This window comes from Cladosporium halotolerans (assembly GCF_011745625.1).
Source record: "Cladosporium halotolerans strain TM138-S3 chromosome Unknown Sca4, whole genome shotgun sequence".
NCBI lineage: Eukaryota > Fungi > Ascomycota > Dothideomycetes > Cladosporiales > Cladosporiaceae > Cladosporium > Cladosporium halotolerans.
The window spans coordinates 518,050-541,060 of NW_027191455.1; the positions used below are offsets into that span (position 1 = coordinate 518,050).

A 23,011-nucleotide genomic window follows, 5' to 3' on the forward strand; every position below is an offset into this window, starting at 1 on the left:
ACCATCCGCGCTGCGCTGGACGTGCGTTATTCCTGTCTGTCCCACCCATCCGGGCAGCTGTCTCCGGTGCAGTAGCGTGCGTTTGCCCCCAACGGTCGTACAGCACATGTTCGCAGCGGGCGGCGCGCTTGCAGGGCGGGAGATCCGGGCCCTGCTTACAAGCTCCACCGCGGGTCGCGGCTGTGTGCTGCTGTGAAACGTGAGCAGGCCCGAGGTTTTGGGAGACAAACACCTCACTCAAGCCTGGACCGGAAGATACCTTATTAAAGGAATGGGATCGCGGGCTTCGGTGCGAGCTCCCCGGATTGATGCGTCGCTCTGGAATTTTCCTCCTTCCCATCACGGCACGACTCGTTTGCAGGCCAACCCCGTCGCAGGACAGTCGTAGCGTCGAGGCAAACCCTGCGCGCGGCGTTGATCAGTCGCGTGGAAGAATGTCCCTGCGGACCTGCCGCTTAGCCCATTCATCCGAGCAGGCATTTCGACACGTCCGTTTTGCAACAAATTTTTTCCTTCGCTTGCTGATCGCTGGCGGCCTGCGCTGCCACGTTGCCTCTGCCCGCAATCCCTGGTTCGCGTTGGAATCCTTTCGCTTAGCACATCCGGCCCTCCTTCCAATACTCCGAACGGCATGCGGAGGAATGCACGATGAAACCAAACAGGTAGCACAAGCAACGTCGTTCCCATGCCAGGCCAGATCAGGCTCGCCATGCAGTCGTGGCGCGATCGGCATTCTCATTGATCGCCCGGCACCCACCAGCACACACATGCATGAGCCCTCCCTCGGCCCGGTCGGGCGACGAGAAAGTGAGTCGATTTTTTTTCTCCGCTGGGTTCAGCAGTGTGCTAATCTGCGAGGCGCCTCTCGGGCTGCGCGCCCCGGCCGTTGCGCTGGCTCGACGCCAGGCCGCCGGGGAGCTCTCGGGTTTGCCTCTGGCTCTCCCAAGCGTTCCGCCGGTTTGGAGGAACCTGGGCTGTGGGTTTTCGAGGGGAGGCCGCCCGGTGGGCGAGGCTGGTTGTTGCTACTGCTGCTCTTTTACGTGCCCGGTCGGTAGGCGTGAGACATGGCTTCCGCTGCGCTGGGACGGAGACGCGACGAGAGAACGTTGCGGCGCGTCGGTGTTGATGTGCGTTCCGCCCTCGCGTGGTTTTCCCGCTCCATCCCCTATAACGTCCTGTAATGTACACACGGCTCGCACGCTCTGTCTTCATTCTCGGTCATCACAGCCGAGCGAAATCCGCGAGCGAGGTTCGCGTCGCCGACGTCCCCTCGAAGATCTGCCCTTATGCTTCCAATTCGCGCCTACTACTGCAGGGCCAGATCCGTCGCGGTCGAGGAATCCACATTTCCAGGCCCGCTTTCGTGCGTCCTTTCCCCACAGCCTCCGCAACTCTCCAGTATTCGCAGACGCGGTAGTGGACTGGAGCAGTGCCGCGGATACGTGTACAGCTAGCCACCCCAAATGCCATGTCCCAAACAAACAAAATTCCGCCGAACCACCGGAGCCCAGCCCGACCCCATCACCAACCCATCGAAATCCCAAATCATCAAAGCAAAAGAAAAAAACAACCACGTCCCGCAACCGCGTCGCGTCGCGCTCTGCCAGCCCTACGCCCACGCCTCCCCCCTCCAGGCCTTATTCCGATTGGCCCCCGCCGGCCCCCCAGCTATAAGACCAAACCGCGTCTTCCACCCTTGCCCATAACTCGCTGGAGATATACAGCCCCGAATCACAAACACCCAGCCGTTTCCGGCACCCCCTGGGTACCCTACCGTTGCTCTGTCGGAGCTGGGCGCTGGCGCCGGCATCCCGAGATTTCGGGACGGGGAGATCGGTCGCTTGTTCTGCTGTATCGGACGGGTCGCGGCGCGGATCGCGGTGGTGTCTATCTCGCGGCGGCTGCGCCGGGGAGGATGGGCCGGTGTTGCACTGCGTGTGTGTGCGTGTGTGTGCTACCTTATTACTAGATACTGAGATCGGGCTCGGTGGGCCGAGGGTTTGGCTGTTGGAAGCGGAGGCGGAGGCGGAGGCGCGGGCGGGAGATGCCCGCCCTGGTTGTAAGTGGCGAGTATATAGCTGGATGCATGAGGTGTCGATTTCTTTTGCCGCGGTATGATGCTATGCCATGCCGGTTAGAGCTGGGATGCCGTCAGGCTGGCCGAGCGCAGTACGGATGGTACTTGCTGGGTAAGGTAAATTGAGGGATTTGGTCGCGAGGCATCGATATGACAAACTTCTCGCACGGAGTCTCGAGGTGCTTACCTATCTCGGGCGCTGCACCTTTCGATTCCAGAGACAAGTCAACCGCACAAAGACACTAGGTGCTTTCCTCCGGCAGCCCAAGTCTGCACCACACCCCCTCATCAAACCCACCAAACCAGAGCCCTTCGCACAATACCCAACCCCAAGCCCTACGCGCACCATCAACCAGCCAGCCAGCCAGCAAGCAACACCTCCCTCACCATCCCCTCCAACCCCCCATCGCCCGATGCCGACGTCCCTTTAGACTTTCCACAGCGCTCCCATCCAATTCCCCGAACGCGCCGCGCGACGCGTTCCCGCCGCAGTCATCTCCCAGCTACCAGGTCGAGAATTTTACACTTTTCGCAACGGCCGATGAGGTCAGCTCGGTTGAGGGCTGCAAAGCATCGGGAGGAACGCAACGGCGCGATCGCATTTCTGGGTTGTTGGGTGGGCTGACGTGAGCGTGTAGGCGAGAAGGAGGAGCGGGGGGCTGGGGTTGAGGAGGGAGAAGCGGACGGCGGACGGGTAGGTGGGTGAGTTGGTGTGCGATGGGATAGTGCTGAGTGGGCTGACTGGACTGCTGGTGATGAGTAGAGCCTTGGCTTGGCTTCGGCATTGTTGCGTTCTTTCTCGAAGCGGTTGTCGGCTGCTGAGTGGGGTTCTTGATTTGGGAATAGATTATGTCATGGAGTGAGATGTTCACGACGTCAAGGATCGATCGAGGGCTCGAGAACGAAAGCAGAAGTGAGATGAGACTGGGAAAGATTGTGACAGCTCCTCAGAACACGTATGTCGTTTCGTTTGATTTCGCTGCAGAACCAACGCGACTACATACTTCTGTCTGTCTGTTTTTTCTGCGCACCAGCGTCTCAAGAGCCATCCATCGCGCAAAATCGATCAGCCTACCAACGGCACCCCTGTCGTGCCAGAAATCGAAGAGGAGAAACTCTGCCAGACGACGTGATGCATCAAACGAATGAGACCACTGTCGTCCGGCGAGCCTCCAGACCGATGTCCGCGACAGGAAAATGCCTAATCAGCCGAGTCGAATGCCTGCTCTGAGCGCGTTGCCGATACATTCGATCGCACACGCAACGCAACGCAAACTGGGCAAAAGCGCCCTGCTGTGAATTGTTTCTGAAGAACGAGAAGAAGATAAAACGCACACCAATCCACCAACAAAAAAGGTATTAGCCAGGCGAGATCCGAAAGCAGAGACGAAAGGGATGAGAAACTCCATCGTGCTCAAGCAGGCGTTGTTGCTGTTCCGCGGCCGCGAGCTTATTGTCATCGTTGCTGTCCTTGTCCGGCCCGAATCCGCCCAGGGAAGAAGAGATGCAGAATGTGATAAGGGAGTGTGAGAGGAGAGTCGTGTCGCACGGTTCAACCCTGTTGCGTGCCGTCGGTTGGTGGTGTTACCCCACCGAGTGAGCTTTTGTCGTTAAGATGGCTGGTGCAAATGTCCAATCTGTCACTGCCGTCTCAAGCTCCTGTACGAGATCCGCAAACAGGTTGGGTGTGCTGTGCTCCGCCGTGTGTTGTAAAAGCTCAAATATGCAAGAAGTCGAAGAAAAGTCGGTCAGACCTCATGAGAACTGATCCAAGAGGTAAGGTGTGAGGGGTATCATAGAGAATAGAGATGTTAGGTGTGAACGCCACCCATGTCATTCCAGGTTCTTCCGTCAGCACTTGACTTGCGAAGACTGGTGCCCAGTACCGTTCGTTAAAACAAGAGAGATATGTTGGGTATCGTGTCGTGAGATGATGTTGCCACCACTAGCACGTCTCGGCAACGAGCGATGTAGTGGCTGTGTTGTGTTGAATCGCCGAGAAAAGTGTTGTAAGCTTGAGAGCTTACATGGATCCAAGTTGAAGGAGAGCTTCAACAGCTGCCTTCTCCTCTGGTGTTTGATGCGCCGGGTTGGTTGGGTCAACGTGGCCACGAGGGAAGGAGCTAGAGTGCAGGCTGCGTTCAGTCATGCCGGAATAGCGCCTTGACCATGCCTGAGATGGTCGGCGCATAGACATGGGCATGCTCATGGCCTGGTAGTTCTGGCGTGGCATGCCAGGAGTGGGCAACGAAGCCTTCCTGAGTGCCACGGGACCAGAGACTGACCAGTCCTCTTCATCCGTTGCGGAGTCGGAGTCCGATTCGGAGTCAGTTGGGAGATCGCCATCGAGGGACATCTTGTCCGCCTCGTTCTCAGGGACGTCCATGTCCATGTGATCGAGCTCGTCTTCCTCACGAAGACTACCGGAGTTTGTCCAGCTCTCGCCGGAGTGCTCGCGGTAGGGATTCGGCGGGCCAGACATGCCAAGGGTGGAGTCGTTGTACGACATGGCAAAGCTGCTGCGCTCGCTGCGAGGAGGAGAGAACTTGCCCTCGTTGAACGAGCCGATGGCGCTGTCGCGGGACGAGCCCTTGACGTGCGCGTCCCATCGACCCCAGCCCGTCTTGCTGAAAGCGATGTTGCCCTCTGGTCCGCCACCGGCACGGCTCTCCAGCGCAGCGACGACCAGACGACGGGCTTTGGCAGGCGGGATGCGCGAAAAGCCAGGCACGCTGTGGTTCAGCTCTCCGATCACGATGCGGATGGCGGTAGGCCCATTGCCCAGCATGATGCCGGGCAGGTAGTCCTTCGCCAGCATCGCAGGTGTAATCGCAGCACTAGCGTCCAGCCCGGACAGCGCGCCTTTGCTAAGTGGCAAGCCGCCCGGGACTGGCTCTTGCGGCGGCGTGGTGCCATGCGCAACCTCGCCGTCCTGCAGGTCGATCTCCTCCTCGATGTTGAGCAGCGGCGCGGAGGCCAGAGGGTGCGCGCCATGCGCGGGCATGGTCGGGGAGATGGAGTTGGGCGGCGTCATCAGGGCGAGGCCGCGCGCGATGCCCGACTTGTTGTTGGGGGCGTGGAGGTCGCGCGGCTTGGAGCTGGCGGCGGTCTTAGCAGGCGAGGCGGGAGCCATCGCGTGGGAGTGAGCCGTGGCCATGATGGTGGGTGGCGGAAGTGGTGAGCTTTCCTGTACGCAGCCGGTGAGTCAGTACGGCTGGCGTTGGAGCTGGAGCTTGGTTGGACGCGGCTGATCGGCGTGGCAAGCGTGACGATGCGCGGAGGGATGTAGGAACGTCGATCACGACGGGCGCGGCGACGGGGGTTGATATGGGGTTGTGTGTGCGAAGGAGGGAGGTCAGAGGGCGGGAGTCGGGCGGGCGACTCACTTGAATCAGGTCAAGAAAGCTATCGCGACGGACGATGCGCGTCGGGGATGAGTCGAGCGATAAGCCGGGTGTTGTGGCCGAAAGCGGCAGCAGGCTGCAGCTGGGGCGGGTTGTTGTGCAACGGCGGAGGGCGTGAGGGTGGCGAGCAGGAGGCGGATGGCAGCGCGGGCAGGCGGGGTTATTATTGTCGGACGGGGCGTAATTCGAATTGCGTGTGTTGTGCGTGCGATGGATACAGCAGCAGAGGGCGTGGGCAGTGGGCAGGGCAGGCGGGCGCGCAGCATATCACCAGAGGCGACACCCACGCGACGCCAGCCGCGCTGTGATTCGCCTGCACATCCCCATCATCAAGCCGGCGCTGCCCTGCGCGCGCCCACGCCCGCTCGGCCGTTCCAACTGTGCGCTGCTTTACGCTTTCACGCTGCCGCTTCCAGGCCACATGGCGCGATTGATAGGCTGCGCAGCGCCTCTATCGCCCTGCAGTCCTGCTCGAGCCGGCTCTATTTCGTGCGCGTCGCTGAGGCACCCACGGTATGCCGCACGCCATGTCTCTTCGCCGCCTTGCGCCTGCGACTCCGACCGCCAGCGTCCGAGTCGTGCGGAGAGCCACGGCTCCGACAGCGCCGTGTGCTCCGATCGCGCCTGGCCAGATCGCAGCGTCACCTCTCTCCTATACCTGCGTCGAGCGCATCCAGAACGCCACTCCCGCCCAGTCCGCGCGGCACCTGGCCTCCTGACACCTGTTCCAAACACCCGCAATCTGCCTGCCTCGCATCATCGCAGAGCCCTGCCCTGCCCGCGCTCCTCTCCTCGTCATCTGCTCCGGCCCCGCCCGTCCCCGCCGAGCGCATGCGCCTCTGTCATCCTGACGAGAAGCTGGCCGCAAGCCTGCGCGCGCCTGCAGCTAGGGCACGCACACGCGCAGCCACAGCCGACGCTCGCTGGCTCCCACCTGTTCACGCGCGCGCTGCGCTGGCGATCCAGTTCCCGCACTAATGCCCAAACTCCACGCCTGCTGGCAGCGTCGGCGGCGCGCCCAGAAGGCCTCGCTAACGACGCCGAATGATGTGCATGTCTGCAGGCCACGAGGCGCTTGACTGGCTGGCGAGAGCGTCTATCGTCCGAAGATCCACCTTTGGGCGGAGCGGCTGTGGAGGGGTAACTGCTGTGCCTCGCCGTGAGGTGAGGGGTTTTTGAAGGCACCCTTTCCGTAACCCACTGAGGGACAATATGGCGCCGGCGTTATTGTCGCTCGTAGAGGGGTATTTCGACGGTGCGATGTATGACTCTTGGCCGAGCGATTTCGGCGATCGTTGCTCGGAGTCAGCACGTACTCGTATAGCTGACCTGAGACCTGACAATAGCAGCCGAGGCCTCATGGGACGGATCATGACGTTTGCGCAGAACAGGATCCGGAAATAGATGCGAAAGGATCCGTGGGACTATAACATCATCAGCTTCGCTTGGCTCATCGCTATACCGGTTTTCGTCATTGCCGTCTTGTCCAAGGCCCACGCCTGGGTAACTGACATCCTGGTCGCCGTTGGGCCCCATGTCGTGACTGACGATACGATGATACGTCACCGAGAGTTATTAGTCGAAGCAGACTGTACCAACAATTCAGCCACGTTGACAAAGAGCGGACAAAACTGTGGATTACGTTGGCCGTACGTCCTCGTTATGTCTCACACTCTGCTGTCTGTTCCCAGGATCATTGTGAGGTCCTACGAACATCACACCTTGATTTGACGTAGGCAAAAGATGATGATAGCACGGTATCGTTGGCTACCTTCCTGGAAAGGGCCTGAATATCTTGATTCGATTAGAGTACCCTCGTCAATGAGTAAAGCCTAGCATGCCGTGGAGTTCTGGTCTAGACGTTGTTTCGTTCTTTGAAAAGACGGTTGCGGTGTTTGGTCCGCGTGTGTTGCGCATCAGAACACTATAGCCACCCTCTAAGAGACTCGCTAGCCAGACCGCCGCGGTAGATTCCTCTTTCTCGACGTCCTCCTGTTCAACTCGCGGTTGGCCCTCGTTCTCCAATGCGGCGCTACGGCTCTCCGGCGTCGTTATGGCGGCATGCTCGCATGCCTCAAGCGATCCCGTCTCAAGCAGAGATGGACGAGCCTTTTCCCCTCGTCTTCTCTAATCGTCTTTCATGACCGTAGATTGTAAATTGAGTCCCCTCTAGGGCCGAGACAGTCCGGGCCATATGAGTGTTGCATGTAGTAGGTATCGCGCGACGGCGTGTCCAGGCTCATGCTGCACGTTCGGCGCATCCTCTCATTCATCAAGTGCCCAGGAGAATAGCATGCAACCCATGTTGCAGGCGTAAACCCGATCAGTTCTCACGCCACTCCGTAGCGCACTCGACACACTTGTAAAAGCTCGTCGACGGCTCGTCGGCGCTGCGAATCTGCACCTGCCTGAAATACGCCATGCGGCACTCGCACCCTTCGCGCGGGCACTTCGCTGTTGAGTCGCAAATCGCGTCAGCAAACCAATCTCCCAACACCCATCTCAAAGCCAGGACTAAACTCACCCTCCGTCTTATCCACGTTCTTCCAGCTGTCCGCGCCGCCCAGCACGTCGTCGGCGGCCTTGGTCTCCATGTTCTTGCGCTCGTAGTACCGCCGGTCGAGGATCATCTGGTAGGGACACGTGCGGCACTCGAAGCGGTTCTTGCCTGCATGCTGGAGGTCCGAGGGCGCGAGTTCGTGGTGTTTAAGCGTTGTTATGGTCAGCATGTTGCTGCAGGATGGGCAGACTGGGAGGTATTAGGGCGGTCTGGAGGTTTCGAAGCGGGGTGGTAGGTGTATGTACAGAGGAGCATTTTGGCTGGATGTGTCTAGGCGCCTGCGATCAAGGGGAATGGAGAGCTGTTTATTGTGAGGTCGGGATTGCAGGTGCCGGTGCTGATCGGATAGCTCCAGGTAGGTAGATTCGCATGTGAAAGACTTCTAGAACTTTTGGGCTGCTGCAGCCTTGACGGCACATCCCCGCAGCGCGTCAGCCAGCCAGGGACCCCGTTTCACCTTGCCGCCCGTGGCCGTGCGAGAATCATTGCCTCACCCCTCCGCCTGGCCTCTGCAACAATCCGACCAACATTCCTTCAGCCTCACCACTCTACAGCAAGCTAAACGCCCGGCTACACCGCTCTCGCCTCTCCAATCCACCAACAGAGAAAGGAAAGAAACTTCCCGACTCGATCAACACATCTCTCCAGCAAACAAGGCAACCAACCAACTCCCTACCGCCCACCCCTCCCTCTCAATCAAAACACCATGTCCGACGACGGCGCCACCCCCAAAGAACTCCTCTTCGAATCCTGCCGCCGCAACAACACAGCCCTGCTGTCGGACCTCCTCTCCCAGCCGCCCCTCTCCTCCTCCGCCCCCGCCATAGCCCACTTCCTCAACACGACAACCGACAGCCTGGGCGCCGGCGCCCTGCACCTCGCCGCCAAGCACGGCGCCTACGACGTGCTCGACGCCCTGCTCGACCAGGAGGGCGTCGAGATCGACCACGCGGAGAAGCGCGAGGGCGACAGCTGCTTGCACGCCGCCGTGCGGTACGTCAACGGGCTGAGGCCGGACGAGTGGGAGGGCGAGGGGAAGGCGATGGTGGAGATTTTGGTCGACGCGGGCTGCGACCCGAGGGCGAGGAATAAGGCGCGCCTGCGGCCGGTGGATTTGCTGGACCCGAGGAATGAGGTTGTTAGGGGCGTGCTGCAGAGGGCGGAGGTGCAGTTTCTGGCGGGCGGGGATGTCGTTCAGGAGGATGATGATGATGCGCCGGATGGGCCGGGGAGTGAGAGCGACTGAGGGAAGGGAGAAGGGAGGAACTGAGGGAGTCTTTTTGGGAACGAGCTAGATGGAGTCTGCGACAGCGGGAGATTGGGGGGATATTGAGCGTTTGCCTTTTGGTATGAATTGCATAGCAGCGGCGTTTGGCACGCCTCCACAAGCTTGAGAGCCGTGCCGTGCTTCTGGTTCGTCTTATATATAGACGTACATATGTCCCGCCTGCGTGCTTGCAGCAGGACGAGCTTGAGTGCTGTGGACCCCTCTTCGCGTCTTTCGCGTTCCCATTCCCTTGTGCAACGCTTTCCCGCTTGTGAGCTTCACCATTGCTATCGCGAGCCATATGCCGTCCATTCCACCGATCGCAAGGTCGCGGACGCAAGCTCCATCCCGCCATGCGCCCACCGTCCTCCGCGAATCGCGTTCTCACACATAGTCCCCAAGACGCCATAAGACGTCCTGCCCTGTCAGCACTCACTCCTCATCCTCCTCCATCGCCGGGGGCGGCCCAACAGGCAGCACCATGCGCTCCATGCAGTGCCTGCGAACTGCCTCGACGTTCGTGTTCGTGCCCACCGCCATGTACAGCATCATGCTCGGGTGGCCCTGGTAGGAGGCGTAGGAGTCGCGCATGACGTTCGACGTCCACTCGTGCTTCGTCGTGTCCGCGTGGCCCGTGCCGACGTACTTGTTCTGCAGCGCCTCGAGCTGCTGTTGCGTGCGGAGCTTGTCGGCCTGGGTGGGGCGGGGTGGATCAGTATAGATCTGCGATGTTAGGAATGGATGAGCTTACCATGGTGGGAAGCGATTGAGGAAGTGGGTGTGAGTAGTTGGTTTTGGCGATGCGTGTTGCGATGCGATGCTTGACGGGTTGTGAAGTTGGGCTCGCGGAGCGGGCAGTTGAAGGATTCACGTGTGAAAGTCTGCCGAGAGCCGAACGTCACATGTCAGACGCGACACGGACGCGACTTTGTTGAGTGCTTTCGGGGTCTGCAACGGATTCTGAACCACGCTCGAGGGAGCACATGATACTTCGTGCTGGCTCAAAGTGCTGAGCCCAAAGGCCAACAAAACTAGCAACATGCCGCTCATTCAGCGAAAACGCCGCCCTGTAAGTCTAACGAATACTAAAACCGAAATTCAAGCTGAACTAACGATCCGTCCAGCAACCCGAGGAAGAAGAGGAAGTCTCAGATGCAAACGACGACACGCCTCAGCCCGCGACTCAACGACGAAGAACGTCGGCTTCGCCGGACGAAGACGCATACAATGGTGACTCCGGACTGCTGGAAGACAGCAACGCAGATCAAATGGTCAAGAAATTAGTGAGGCTGGCTCTCGCTAGTGAATACCAGAGACGGCCCATCAGGCGCGCGGATATCAGCGAGAAGGTACTCGGGAGTCAAGGGCGGCAGTTCAAGAAGGTCTTTGAGAAGGCGCAGACGGAGCTGCGGTCTATATTTGGCATGGAGCTGGTGGAGCTACCTGCGAGGGAGAAAGTGACGTTGCAGCAGAGGCGAGGTTAGTTAATACATACGAAGGAGCAGGCAAGTTCTTTGAGCTTCTTACTAACTGCGATTAGCTGCCGCGAAGGCGGACAAAGCAAACAAGGGCACAGCATCATGGGTGCTCACATCGATCTTGCCATCTGCTTTCCACCATCCGGATATCTTGCCCCCTTCCGCGGTACCTACTGAGGGCGAAGAGGGCAAGTACACAGGAATCTACAGCGTTATTGTAGCGCTCATATCTCTGTCTGGAGGCCAATTGAACGACAGCAAACTCGAACGCTACATGAAGCGCGTACATCTGGAAGATTCGACGCCGGTCGAGGGCTACGAGAAGCCCGCAATGCTGATGAAACGAATGGAGAAGGACGGCTACATCGTCCGAGTCAAGGAGACTGGCCCGGGTGGAGAAGAAGATGTTTGCTGGATTCTGGGCCCCAGAGCGAAAATAGAGATTGGCGATGCGGGCGTGCGGGGCCTGACTAGCTGCGTGTACGGCGACCCTGAAGGTGCTGAGGCCGAGGATCTCGAGAGAAGGATTGCAAGATCCCTGGGTGTGGGCGAGAGGCCGGGTGATCTGCAGAGGCAGACCCAAGGTGGCGCGGAGAAGAAAAAGCGAGGACGACCAAGGAAAGACGAGCAGCAGGAAGTCCAAAATGATGACGACGAGGATGACGGAAGCGACGATGATTAGCTACACCTTCATGATTGATACCCCATGTACGAAGGAGCTTTGCTTGCTGCGAATTTGACAGGAGAATCCTGAGCTTCTAGCTTCACACGACTGTGCCTCGCCAGATAAGACCAGACTACGACGCAGGACAAAAGCTTTCGGAATGATAAAGATGCCCTTGATACGCTTGTCCAAGTACGTCCAGAGCTCTTCACCTACGCCTCCTGCTCTACGCAATTTTCTCTACTTGTTGCTACGTCGACTTTTGCCCTGCGACTGTTCCTTATTAAAGATTCTACGGATGATTGCCCATGCAAATTGCACAGGGCCAAACGCGTCTTACAATGGAACTTGCCGTGAGTACAGAGACCAATCGCAACCATGGATCATAGTCTTCAGAATCTGAAAAGCTGCGCATTGGGCTCTGGCCCTGGTCTCAGGTCACACAATAAGACTGCTGGCGCATGCTGACCCTTTCGGTCTGGTCTCAACGTATGGCAGCCCGAGCTGTTACGCAGGCGACAAAGATAGCTGTGGGTCCCTTTTAGCCGAAAGGTGTTCCCGTCCCAATGGAAGAACTAATTTTGTGTCCGTACCTGCAGCTCCTGCCCACACGCGACAAGGCGGATATGAAAAGCGATCGATGGCTTTTAACGCCTGATTTTGTTGCCATGAACGCTGTCCAAAATTAGAGAGGGCTCACCATGAGTCAGTATGCCTGTACGTTTACGGACATGCATGCTCACGGCTCTCCCGTCGCGTGCCGTGTCGTTGAGGGAAAAAGCATGCAAGAGAATCCTCCACTATGCCTGTTCCGATAGAGGAGACGGGATATCTGTCGTGTGACGCGGCAGCCGTTTGCATATCCGGCTCGTGCTGCCTTCGTCCAGTGGCCTAAGTCGTGATCGGACACCTGTCAATATCATAGTAGGGTTTCATGGCGTAGAAGGTCCACGTCCAAGTGGTAGACGTCGGCGGCAGTCAGGTAATGCACAATCGGAGCGCATATCTGCTCTGCAGCCGTAGACCAAGATGAATGAGAGCATCTCTTGTGGGTCGCTGATCTGCCCCTACCTTAACAGACACGATCTTGTTGAAGTCGCCTCGTCTTAAGTCTGCACTAAGCAGCGCTACAAGGAGCGAGACATAATGACCGATAATCATCTCCTGGCTCAAGTCGCTTGAACGGCAGCGAAGCGCGCATGTGGTGTGACGAAATCGAAGGCAGTGTGCTAAATGGCCGGAATGTGATGCGCAAGGGTAATCACATTTCCCAAGGCATACTTTGCGTCACCATACCAATTCGGTAACGAATGAAAGTAGACATTCCCGGGATGTAGAGGTCAACAACGTCGGGCTCCTATGATCAGTGCAAGGGTGGAAGCAACTGAGATGCACAAGGACGATTGAGATCGCCTCGCGAAGAGAATAATGACCTTGCGCGTTGTCGGATACTTATCTTGACCCCGATTCCTCTGCCTTGATCTGACACATACCTCTTGGAACCTCACAGGTCGAATGCTTCCAAGTCCCAAGAAGTCGTCAACCAGCGAAGCACATGCTTAATATATCTCTTCGGAGCGTGCCGGACTGGACTGCAAAAGGAATACGCACGCAGCTGGAGCGGCCCGGCTGGCTCACTTTCAAGACTCCGCGCCAAAGAAATGGGTCTTGGGCCAAGCGAGGCATGGCGTCGGGGCGAACTTGTAAGCGCCTAATAAGGTATTGCTCTGTCAGGTAGCTTGCATACGGTACGCACAGTGCGCGTGGGAAATTGGCCTGCTTTCCGCTCTAGCTGTGCTGGTAAAAGACAGGTGTTCCCGACTCCCACGACAGGTGCGTTTCTCCCGGCTCTTTCGACTTTCTCCAGTGCATCGATTGCGTCTCAATCGCGAGCTCGACTAGCCACGCCATTTTCGGGACCGCGGGAACATTTCGGAACAATTTTGATTCCAGGATACAACACGGAAGCCTGACGCTTGCTTCAACCGAAGGGTCCGGCTGAAGTAGGAGCACCACATCCTCCCGTCTCGGTAACAGCGTCTGGAACATTTGCGGCGGTCAAACTTGATGTCACACTTGATGGAGCCCTCTCAATTATATTGCGCTGAGGTATCAGCCTATAGTCGAGGGCCTGAAACTAGGGCCGACCGGTTACTCACAGTCAACGACAAAGATCCCAGTGAAAATCGCCATGCGCGGGACGACGGCTCCGGCTGGGCGTCTGAGATCTCGAATCGATCTAGGGCTCAATCACCACCAGACCACGAGACCACAGTTGCAACACACCGTGCGACAATTCTGATACCGCTTGACTCTTGCGATACGCAGAAATATAGCACTGCACTTGCACTTGAGCGGCTTGTGTATTGAAAAGAAAGCCACTGTTCCGCTGTTTGGAACATGCGTCGCACCATACCCAATCAGGATATTGCAAAGTTTAATTCCCTGGCGTGGGCGTTAAGGTGTATTGAGATCAAGACTGCAGGATGGTCCGGGCATGAAAGTCTCTTGATTGATACACAACTATATCTGCTAGCATCTGCAGGGTGCGGTGTTTGCCAACGCCGTGCTCTTTGGACGAGCGACGCGGCCTGTTCGTCTACGCGTCTATCTGGCGGCCTGCCACGTCCTAGCGCTGGAGGTAAGAACAACGCTCCATCGCCCGCTGAATCGCGTACTTCACAGTCGTCGACGCGGACGCGGGTCACCGCATCGTCATCGTCGCCGTCGGTCTCAAGAAATTTTCGGCCAATCGACAAGCGACACTGAACGGTTCCCATCCAACTCATATGCATCTTCATTGTCATCCAATGACAGTCTGGGGTGTATCAAATATGCCGGAATGGGGGATAAATGTCGTCGCTGTTGTACGACTCTAGATCGACTGATACGCTGCGAACGTATCCTGGTTTCCTCGACAGCATTGCCTCTCGAATCCACAGCCATTGAGGATAATCGTCGGCAACAATATGAGCCTCGACGCAGGACGATGGGGGGTCGGTCCACTTGTGCTGCTTTGCTGATTGGGAACATGGTGGATTTCTCGACGCCGAGATCGCACAAGAGGGCCTTAAGCTGTTGCAGGTGCCGAAAAATTTGTCAAAGATTGTCCGACAACCATCAGCCAAATCCAATGCGAAGATCCTGGAGGCCGTGGAAGAAGTTCTTGCAAGGCTCATCTAGAAAGCTCACAGGGAAGATAAATTCCAGCAAGATGCCTCGGACGTGCTCCCAGATTTGGACGTTGAGATCTTGGAACAAAGTATGCAAGAGCTGGTGAAAGATGCTCGCGGCAGCACCGGCACCTGTCGTTACGCTAATGATGAATACAGCCCAGAGGGACGCTTGTGCCGTTTTTGGCTCCGAAAGAGCGCCTTGATCCATGGTTACGACTTCAGACCAGGCCGCTGTCAGGCCAGCGTCGTATTCAGCAGCGCCGGCAATCTTTTTGCCGTCAGCGCGTTGGCCTTGGAATATCGTAAGACAGGTGCAGGCTATCCGAAGGTGACCTTGGATAGGATGGCCGGGTAGCGGTAGATTGCTCGTGGCTGCACCAGCGGAGGAGACGATCAAGTCGAGGATGAGCTGATGGAGCCTGGACTCAACACCAGGACTACCAAAGTCGAAGCAAGCGGTCCGACTGATGAGCGTAAGGAACTCGGCGGAGATATCGACTCTTTGCCTCAGTGTTGCGAACCCTCGAGGGACGGCCAGCGGAAGTTGTCGACCACTTTCTATTCCAGTGTTGGGAAGCATGGCTTGGTTTGGCAATCCGCCAATGCCAGGTATTTGTGGAACACGGTTGTCGCTGAGGGCGGATAGGCCCTGATTCATGATTGCGGCGCATGACGCGCCACTCAGCCAGGCCAACAACGGCGGCTGGCTCGGCGGTGGCGGCTCTTGTATACCAAAGGCTGTGAGCTGCTCGTGCGGTGATTGGGCTCCTCCTCTGCCTTCGCGTTGATCCCGATTGCGAGCTCTGGTGATTCGGCTCTGAGCAGCACTGGCGCGAGCTGCCTGTGCGCGGACCAGTCGACGCGATGCTTCGTCATGCCGGCCTTGCTCAGACACGATGACCAAAGGAGCATTCTGCGACACGCGGAAAATGGTATTCTGTCCACCACCGGCCGGAGACCCGCTGTCTTGGGGACTTCGAGGCATCTCTCAAGACTGTGGCAAAAGACGATGGTGGCGAAAGGCCTGCGGGGCGTAAAGCGTGTCCGGCCGCAGAATGAATGTCGTACGGCCAGGGCAGAGGCCGAAGACGTCTCGACTTCTTCTCCACCCCCCGGCGGAGGCGGGAATATAAGGTGAGTGGAGGCCGGCCGCTGCGAGGCCTGTCCGGCGGACGAAGCCGAATTTCTGTCGATATGTTTGCAACGCGATGCGGAGCGTGACTGCCGGCTTAACCAACTAGGTTCAAACGCGCATGGCGTGGATCCGGGTGGCTAATGCAGTCGCTGCAGTCTGTCGCAAGGAGGCGTGCGTTCACACCTGACACTAAGAGTTCGTCTGAATCTCCAAACAATGGCGACAGCCCCGAATTTGCCGGATCTCGAACGCCAAGCACCAGATGGCGTTGCTGCAGTTGAAGGGAACGCTCTCACCGGCACTCAGTAGTATGACCGATCGTCAGGCGCGCCAGGGCTCGAGCGGTAAGATCGCACAAGCGCAGCGCGATGTTTTAACTATACTCGACCCGCCAAGCCGCGTTGCGCATGGCAATGTACCTTCTCCATTCGATGACCACCATTGCATGTCTGTCGTAAGCCCGGCGTCCGTTCAGTCTTCGCGTGCCAGTCACGCAGTGCGGCGCCTGCTGCTGGTCGCGGCAACGTCATAGCCGCGATCGCCATGTTCTGCCAGGGCATCATCCCGGAGAGGCTCGATGCGCGGATGAGGCTCCAGCGAGACCCGAGTACCAGCGTGACTCGGCAAAGAGGACCTGCTCCGCGGTGCTTAGGGTCGCCTTTGCTTTGGCTAGCAGCGTGCTAGCGGCTCAGAAGCATGGGCTGCCCGAAGCATGCGCAGCCAGAGAGCCACAGTTTCAGGTAAGGTAGCCGGCCGTCCACGGCCACCGCATTGAAACATGTTCACGGAAAGCAGACAATAACACCAACTCCGCCTGCATACTCTCTGACAGACAGTGTCTTCTGGCCAGCAGTGTGCAGTATGAGGCGTTCCGCTCCTACAGGAGTCACTTGCACTAACCGCGTTGCAGCGGACCCTCGGGAAAGAGGGCTGTCAAAAACGCTCCCCGTACCTTGCTGCCCGAGATGCACGGACGGCTTCGTCGAGCAAGAGGCGCTGCTGAATGCCATACCCGGCGCTGCCGTCTGCTGCAAAAGGCGGTCTCCACGATCAACTTGGGCTGATCTCGAACGTTATTCCTACACCTCGTTCACCAGCACGTTACCTTAGATAATTAGCAGAGCGCTTACACGGCTACAGACCACCCGTTTCTCTGAAGTGCCTGACACGCCTGGTTGCTCAATTAAACTTTACTCTGCGTTTCCCCAGACAGGCCATTGCCACGGTCGCTGAAACGCTTTCAGCGACCCGGAGCCTCGTGGTCAACCGTTCGGCGTTGGCTCCGCTTTTCACGAAGCTTGCGTTTTTGCCACTGAGACTTGGTAATGGGGGATCGCAATACTGCTCAGCTTCTTCAAAGATCGTCCGGTGGCGGGTCTGTCTTTGGCGCTTGTGACGAAGACATCACAAGTTTGCGGTGAGACCCACCTGCCATGGATTAGGGCATCTCTTTGGCAGACGCACGGCTCTCCACCAATCATCAATGTCTAGTCGACGAATCCGTCCCACCAACGTCTCTTCCAATTGGCTGTACTGGTCAGGCCTAGACAGGGAGTCATTCCGCTGTTAATGCCGCCGTTCGCCCGGAGTCGGCGACAGGACCACCGCCCTCAGGCCCTCGAGCTGTCGCACAGCGAGCCAACGTTCTTCTCGCCTGCAAAGATGTCGTTGTGCTGCACGCGTGCCGTGTCTTTGAGACACTGAAAGGGGCATGACTGCAGCAGTGGAGTGGGCTGCCCTGGTATTGAACGCACCATCGCTTGTGCCATAGAGCTCATCAGCTGTCGACTCGAGCTCGCGTGGTGACAAGTCTGCGAGCTGTACCTCGGAATATCAAAACGATGCCTACGCGACATGTAGGGGCTTTGTCTCAGACTACTCCACAATGCGATGGCTCTCGGCGGGGACATGCGCGAACTGCATCAGAAACGTCGCGTAGTCGGTGAACGTAGGTAGCCGTGGTCGGGCCTTTATTGTCGAAGTGGATCTATTCGAAAATAGAGTAGCTCGCCATAACTTAAGCCGCAATTAATGCCGCTGTGGCCGTTGTGCGGTGTGGAGAGAGTTGGTGTGCCACCAGCCGCGACTATTGTTGTCGCTTGCGCATTTTCAATTCAAATTGATGCCTGAGATTGTGTGAAGCCACTCAATAATGCTGGGTTTCTGGACGGCAACGTCGTTTGCAGCACGGCATCGCAAGCGAGCCTCATCAGCAGAGACAAGGGTGTTGCCGCGTTTCAGCCGTGCGATGCATGTACAACCAAAAATTGCACGTGGTTTGTATTGCAAGCCAACCGCGCCATCCTTGTCTTTGCGTCGGAAGAGACAACCCGACACGCTGGGCAGGACGGGAAGGGGAATTTCGATTTTCAGACGCCAGACACTGCACTATCTGATTTCGGTCCAACCCCACTGTATCTCGGTTCTCTGAGGAGTCACGCCTACTATGGACAGACTATAACGTTCCAGCGGCTTGTGGGCCTTTTGTTTGCTTGCCCTGTGACTGTGGCCCCATAGATCGGCGCTACGCAGGCCTACAGATGCCCAAGGGTGACAGTACGCTTCCGGAATCCGAGGCAAGCCTAACCACTCAGCAGGAGACTTAGTACGGGACTTATTAATTCCGGTTCGCGCGAGGTCGAGTACCATTTTTCTATGAGAGTAGGGCTGGAATACATGACCCGCTGCTTTTGGGCGGTCTAGACGTACAAATGGGTTCCTGGCGTATCTTCTATGCTTGACCCGACGTCGGACATCGGAGGTTTTTGCCTCGATCTTGCACTTTGCATCACTAACTCCACCGATGCGAGAGGCTGATTTTCGCCTTCACAAGACTTTGCGGCTCTTTGCGCGCTATCACGGAGATTGAAGCCGAGGCGTGGACAGTGCGCGACCTTGTAGCCGAAGCACTGTTGATATCGAGTCACGCGCGAGTGACTCTGATGATCTAATGTCTTCGACTAAGGTAACGCTCCAAATCCACCAGGGACATGCATGTAAATGCTCACCGGTCCATTTCCAAAAGCCCAGATGCCCAAGGATAAGCGGCTTAGCAGTCGACCCTTCACAATTCGGCAAGCGATCAGGCAGAATACAGAATTACCTAGCGAGGGACTTTCCCGAAGAAGTCGTCAAAGCAAAAGCATTTCAGAATAGTACACTGGACTCTGAAAACGATGGAATCGATTTCTGCTCAGTTCTGGCAACGTGGAAGAGCGGCGGGCTATCGCAATGGAGTGTAATCCACGGCCTATCCCTGCTATTCCTTCGCATCATAACAACGACTCCCTGACCCCATCGAGGCTTTTCTCAAAGCCAAGTACCGGTTTCCCCCCCTGCACACGAGTGTCGACAATCTGCTTGATCACTTGCCTTTCTTGGAAAGTCCTTGTGCCCACCACAACAAGCACCTCCGGCGGCTCTCCCTCCCAGTCACAAAGCCACCCCATCGCCCACGCCACTTGGTCCAAGCATCCGCACGGGCAGAAGCAGTTCTGCACGTTGACCTCCAAGCGACGGAGAGCTAGCTGATGAATCTGGCAAACTAGTGGCATCCAGCACATGTGCAGCAGCTCCCACTCAAGCTCTTCGTGGACATGGGCTCTCCATCCGTCGAGATCCCAGGACGGGTGACGACCGAGCCAATCATCTTTCATGGAAATGAAATGGGCCATCCTCTTTTGCGAGTCACATGCCCTGTGGTCGAAGGCGATGCTCAAGCGACGTATGTGCGAGTCGCGCGGCGGGAAGAGCCCCTAGCTCAGGTACGGCAAGGCGCAGTCGGCGCCCATGACGTGGAAGGTGTTCCTGGACAGGTAGTACTGCATCGCCTCATCCCGGAGCTGCTTGCTGACCAAGAACAGCTGTGTCTGGGGATTTGTTGGCGCGCCGCGCCTAGCTCGGCGCGATGTTTGTGCGAGCCATCTTACTGGGGTGGTCTCGACGCCTGAATCCTCGATGATGTTGGCGAAGCGAATGTCGTGGGCCGCGGCTTTGGCGGACCAGCGAATGTAGACGTTGCCTGGGTTGAGAATGTAGTCGAACACCTCAAGCCTGAGCTCCGACGGCAACCCCATGAGGCTGAGGCTGAGGCGAGGTGATGGTTTCGAGCCAAGAGCGAGCGCGGCAAGTTCCATTCTGACGCTGAAGATGGAATTGTATGTGCGTTTGAGCACCGATGCCGATGGGCCCGTATTAGCCATCGGACGCAGCTGCGAACTAGCTTCGTGTCGGCAGATGTATCGGTCTGTGCAACTTTTGTTGAACTGGCGTTCGCCAGTGTGGATGCCTGTTTATCGTATCCCTGTCGTGATCCGAGTGATTTCCGGTGAGCGTAAGAACGATCTGGTGTTAGTCGATATTCTTTGAACGAATCGTAGCAATGCCAATACTGATGGCTCGGTGACGGGAGGTTAGCGATGATCGTCATCAAACGTGTGAATCGCGTTGAACCAGAGCAGCGACAAGGATGGTAGAGATAGTCACAGTCGGGCTTCGGAATTAGCCCAGAAACAGGCAGGAGCATATGTAGCACAGCTGAAGACACAAGCCGGCATCCCTAAGACATGGCAAGCACAGATGGCGAAAGCCAGGTGGAAGAACATTGACAGTTGCACTTGACGTCGCCAATGTGATGTTACTAGGGTTAGGGTTAGGTTTCCAATAGATGCCTGAAAACACCCCCTAGGACATCGAATGCAATGTCTGTGTGTGTATGAGGCTTGCAGCAATCAATGGGCATCCTGAGAGGCTGATTTGAGAGTGCAATTAAAATCGCAATGCGATTGATCAAAAGTTCTGGCGATGTTGTCGAAAGTACACCCAATTTTGGCGAGTCTCAGGAGGGGGGAATGCTTTCAATTCAACAGTCAGAATTTCTTCGTGACACGACAGTGTCCCACTGACGAGGTATATTCATACGTGCGTGTCTCATCTATCTTCTCGTTACACCATTTCCAATCCTAATCCAGGAAGTCCCTGTCTGTCTCGGCGCCGTACTCCAGCACGACCCACTGACAAAACTTCTCCCATTCCTGATGCCACTCACGCATCCTCTCGGCTCTAATACTCTTGCCGAACCTGCCGTCCTTGATCTGTTGAGACCATTCTTTCGCCGGAACATCATCGAAAGCTGCCCAACGCACGCTGTTTTCAGCCAAGCTGGCCAAACCGCCCAAGCCCAGATTCTCCCAGCCCTGGAGAGCTTGCCAGAAATCGTGTGACATTCCAGTCATTCCCTGCCCAAGAACAGCAGGATCATCATTACACAGCGCACAAGGGACCCCGCGTGCGAGAAGCGCCGGCAGAGGATGCGAAGCGATGCTGCCGGTCAGACGCAGGACTTCGTTGCTGATCGGGCAACTTTCGATGAGGATCTTCTTGTCTTTGATCATGTCGATTAACAAAGGATGCTTGTAGGCACTAAAGCCATGGCCTATCCGGCGTGTGCCCAAAAGTACCGCATCAAAGAGATTCTCATCTACTTCATCTCCGTCGCCTAGAGTCTCGCCCGCATGGAAAAAGAAGGGGATGTCGACACCAGCTTGTGCGCATTGCTTTTTGAACCAGAATAGTTCAGGCGTGAGCTCTGCGAGACAGCGTCCAAGGTCTTCTTGACCGACAAGATCGTAGCCGGCAATGAGTTCCGGGAATTCTTGCTTCATTGCTATGCATTCGAGCATGTCGTGTGCGATCGTTTTGCTGTCAAAGCTGCGAATGGTGGTCCAAATCAGCCTCGCACCCCAGAACTTCTGTCCTTCCTCTGACTTCTTGAAATTGTCAATCTCCTCTTGCAAAGCCTGCAACATGTGTGAGTAGTCCTCGTCAGGTTTCTCCTCGCCCGCTCTAGTGAATGGCACGACGAACACAGAACGAATGTCCACCCATCTCACGCCGTCTTCGAGGAGGCCCTGAAGAATGTTGCGAATGAATTTGCGGAAGATAGGCTCGTAGTGTTGAATTGAGGCAAGGATACCGAAGCAGCTTGTGAACTTGCGCCACACAGCGTTAGGACCAAGGTGCTGATCAATGGATTCCTGACGGGTAATTGTGACGCGAGATTTGAGCCATTGGACGAAACCCTCCTTGCCACCATTCGGAAAATCCTTTGCAGCCACACCGATAGAGATTGAATCGTTGGCTTGATACGCCGAAGTCCAGATCGGCTGCGCGTTGGCAATGTTTTCAGCTTTGACATGCCGGAAGATGAACGGAGCATCACGCAAAGAATCTTCATTTGCAAGAGGAACGTCGGCGGCGATACAAATGCCTTCCTCGTTGAAAGCCTCCTCGATCAGCCAGTCAAGATCACCCATTGCTTCAAGGTGGCAATGGAGAAGGGCTCCCTTGGGCATTTTGCGGATGATCTGCCAAAGCTTTGATTGTTCCATTCGTCCTTTGGCCAGGTTGAACATCATACCAGGGAAGACTTCGACGCCTTCCTTCTTGGCAACTTCGTCTTCGAAATCATGGGTCCAGAGAGTCTGCTGCTCCTGAAAGCGAATGGCAGAGACGGTAGAAGCCGCTTCCGCTGCCATAGGCGTCATGTTCTCGCGAAAAGCGTGGTCGCTTCGTTGGCGTTTCTCTTGCGCGATCAGACTGTCCCGTCCGTCCAGATACTTTTGAATGAAGGGCTCTTCGAGTGTCGGAATGCCGAGGTCCTCCTCCTCCACGCCCACATCATCATCCTGAACACTGAGATTCTCGACAGGTGCACTGATTTCCCTTGGATCAGTCATGTCTGTACAATCTTCTCCGGCAAAGATCCAGCAATCCAAATGTATAGATGTTGCGACCCTTGTTGGTGTCAAATTGAGGGGACGGGTGGCCACTGCGAGGCGCTGCGGGCCAGGCAGATAAGCGTCGGCGGGACAGGCTGATAAGCACCGGCCCGCGCGGCTTCCCCACAGCACGCTAACCCGCTGGCTGGAACCTGAGCCACGTCCGTCATGGTCATTCGATCACGCATCCTGGTGAGGCGTCGGGATCAACACTGCGTCTGCTTGACCACCTGCCACGCTTTACATGGCTTGCTCTTCTGAAGAGCTGCTTCACTGACACCTAAACCTCGAGACCCCAGCGCACGCAAGTTATGGCTGCATGCTTTACCACGGAACCATCATGATTCACGAACACCGCCAAAGCGAAAGGCATACGACCACTCCGCTCGCTTTTCTTGTCCCACATACCCGCGGCCAAACCTTCTTGCAAACATCCCGGTAGCATATTTGCCTCCTTAACCCTCCAGCTCA

The 23,011-nt window shown here is 56.9% G+C and overlaps 7 protein-coding genes across 7 annotated transcripts; 2 read left to right on the forward strand and 5 right to left on the reverse strand.

The window, feature by feature from the left end:
• Window positions 1-4,100: 4,100 nt before the first annotated feature.
• On the reverse strand, window positions 4,101-5,234 carry WHR41_01644 (uncharacterized protein; the record flags this gene model as incomplete). The annotated part of the gene is made up of 1 exon (XM_069370250.1): window positions 4,101-5,234. One exon carries the CDS (start codon window positions 5,232-5,234, stop codon window positions 4,101-4,103), a length of 1,134 nt encoding a protein of 377 aa, XP_069232613.1.
• A 2,000-nt stretch (window positions 5,235-7,234) lies between these two features.
• Window positions 7,235-8,407, reverse strand: WHR41_01645 (uncharacterized protein). Its single transcript, XM_069370251.1, has 3 exons — window positions 8,287-8,407; window positions 8,006-8,230; window positions 7,235-7,935 (listed from the first exon to the last, which is right to left on the reverse strand). The coding sequence occupies exons 1-3, from the start codon at window positions 8,294-8,296 to the stop codon at window positions 7,805-7,807; spliced, it is 366 nt and encodes a 121-aa protein (XP_069232612.1). The 5' UTR covers window positions 8,297-8,407; the 3' UTR covers window positions 7,235-7,804.
• A 340-nt stretch (window positions 8,408-8,747) lies between these two features.
• On the forward strand, window positions 8,748-9,287 carry WHR41_01646 (uncharacterized protein; the record flags this gene model as incomplete). Its single annotated transcript, XM_069370252.1, has 1 exon — window positions 8,748-9,287. The coding sequence occupies one exon, from the start codon at window positions 8,748-8,750 to the stop codon at window positions 9,285-9,287; it is 540 nt and encodes a 179-aa protein (XP_069232611.1).
• A 72-nt stretch (window positions 9,288-9,359) lies between these two features.
• On the reverse strand, window positions 9,360-10,155 carry WHR41_01647 (uncharacterized protein). Its single transcript, XM_069370253.1, has 2 exons — window positions 10,060-10,155; window positions 9,360-10,001 (listed from the first exon to the last, which is right to left on the reverse strand). Exons 1-2 carry the CDS (start codon window positions 10,060-10,062, stop codon window positions 9,741-9,743), a joined length of 264 nt encoding a protein of 87 aa, XP_069232610.1. The 5' UTR covers window positions 10,063-10,155; the 3' UTR covers window positions 9,360-9,740.
• A 117-nt stretch (window positions 10,156-10,272) lies between these two features.
• On the forward strand, window positions 10,273-11,680 carry WHR41_01648 (uncharacterized protein). Its single transcript, XM_069370254.1, has 3 exons — window positions 10,273-10,377; window positions 10,433-10,787; window positions 10,849-11,680. Exons 1-3 carry the CDS (start codon window positions 10,348-10,350, stop codon window positions 11,466-11,468), a joined length of 1,005 nt encoding a protein of 334 aa, XP_069232615.1. The 5' UTR covers window positions 10,273-10,347; the 3' UTR covers window positions 11,469-11,680.
• Window positions 11,681-14,570: 2,890 nt separating this feature from the next.
• On the reverse strand, window positions 14,571-15,284 carry WHR41_01649 (uncharacterized protein; the record flags this gene model as incomplete). The annotated part of the gene is made up of 1 exon (XM_069370255.1): window positions 14,571-15,284. The coding sequence occupies one exon, from the start codon at window positions 15,282-15,284 to the stop codon at window positions 14,571-14,573; it is 714 nt and encodes a 237-aa protein (XP_069232614.1).
• Window positions 15,285-20,722: 5,438 nt separating this feature from the next.
• WHR41_01650 (uncharacterized protein) lies at window positions 20,723-22,498 on the reverse strand (the record flags this gene model as incomplete). The annotated part of the gene is made up of 1 exon (XM_069370256.1): window positions 20,723-22,498. One exon carries the CDS (start codon window positions 22,496-22,498, stop codon window positions 20,723-20,725), a length of 1,776 nt encoding a protein of 591 aa, XP_069232825.1.
• Window positions 22,499-23,011: the final 513 nt, after the last annotated feature.

Bases quoted from the DNA above. Each gene is read 5' to 3' on its own strand.
- WHR41_01645 (XM_069370251.1), bottom strand. The intron at 7,936-8,005 runs GTGAGTTTAGTC...GCGACTCAACAG, and splicing joins GAACGTGGATAAGACGGAGG to CGAAGTGCCCGCGCGAAGGG.
- WHR41_01648 (XM_069370254.1), top strand. From the start codon at position 10,348: ATGCCGCTCATTCAGCGAAAACGCCGCCCT. The intron at 10,378-10,432 runs GTAAGTCTAACG...CGATCCGTCCAG, and splicing joins TTCAGCGAAAACGCCGCCCT to CAACCCGAGGAAGAAGAGGA. The intron at 10,788-10,848 runs GTTAGTTAATAC...AACTGCGATTAG, and splicing joins GACGTTGCAGCAGAGGCGAG to CTGCCGCGAAGGCGGACAAA.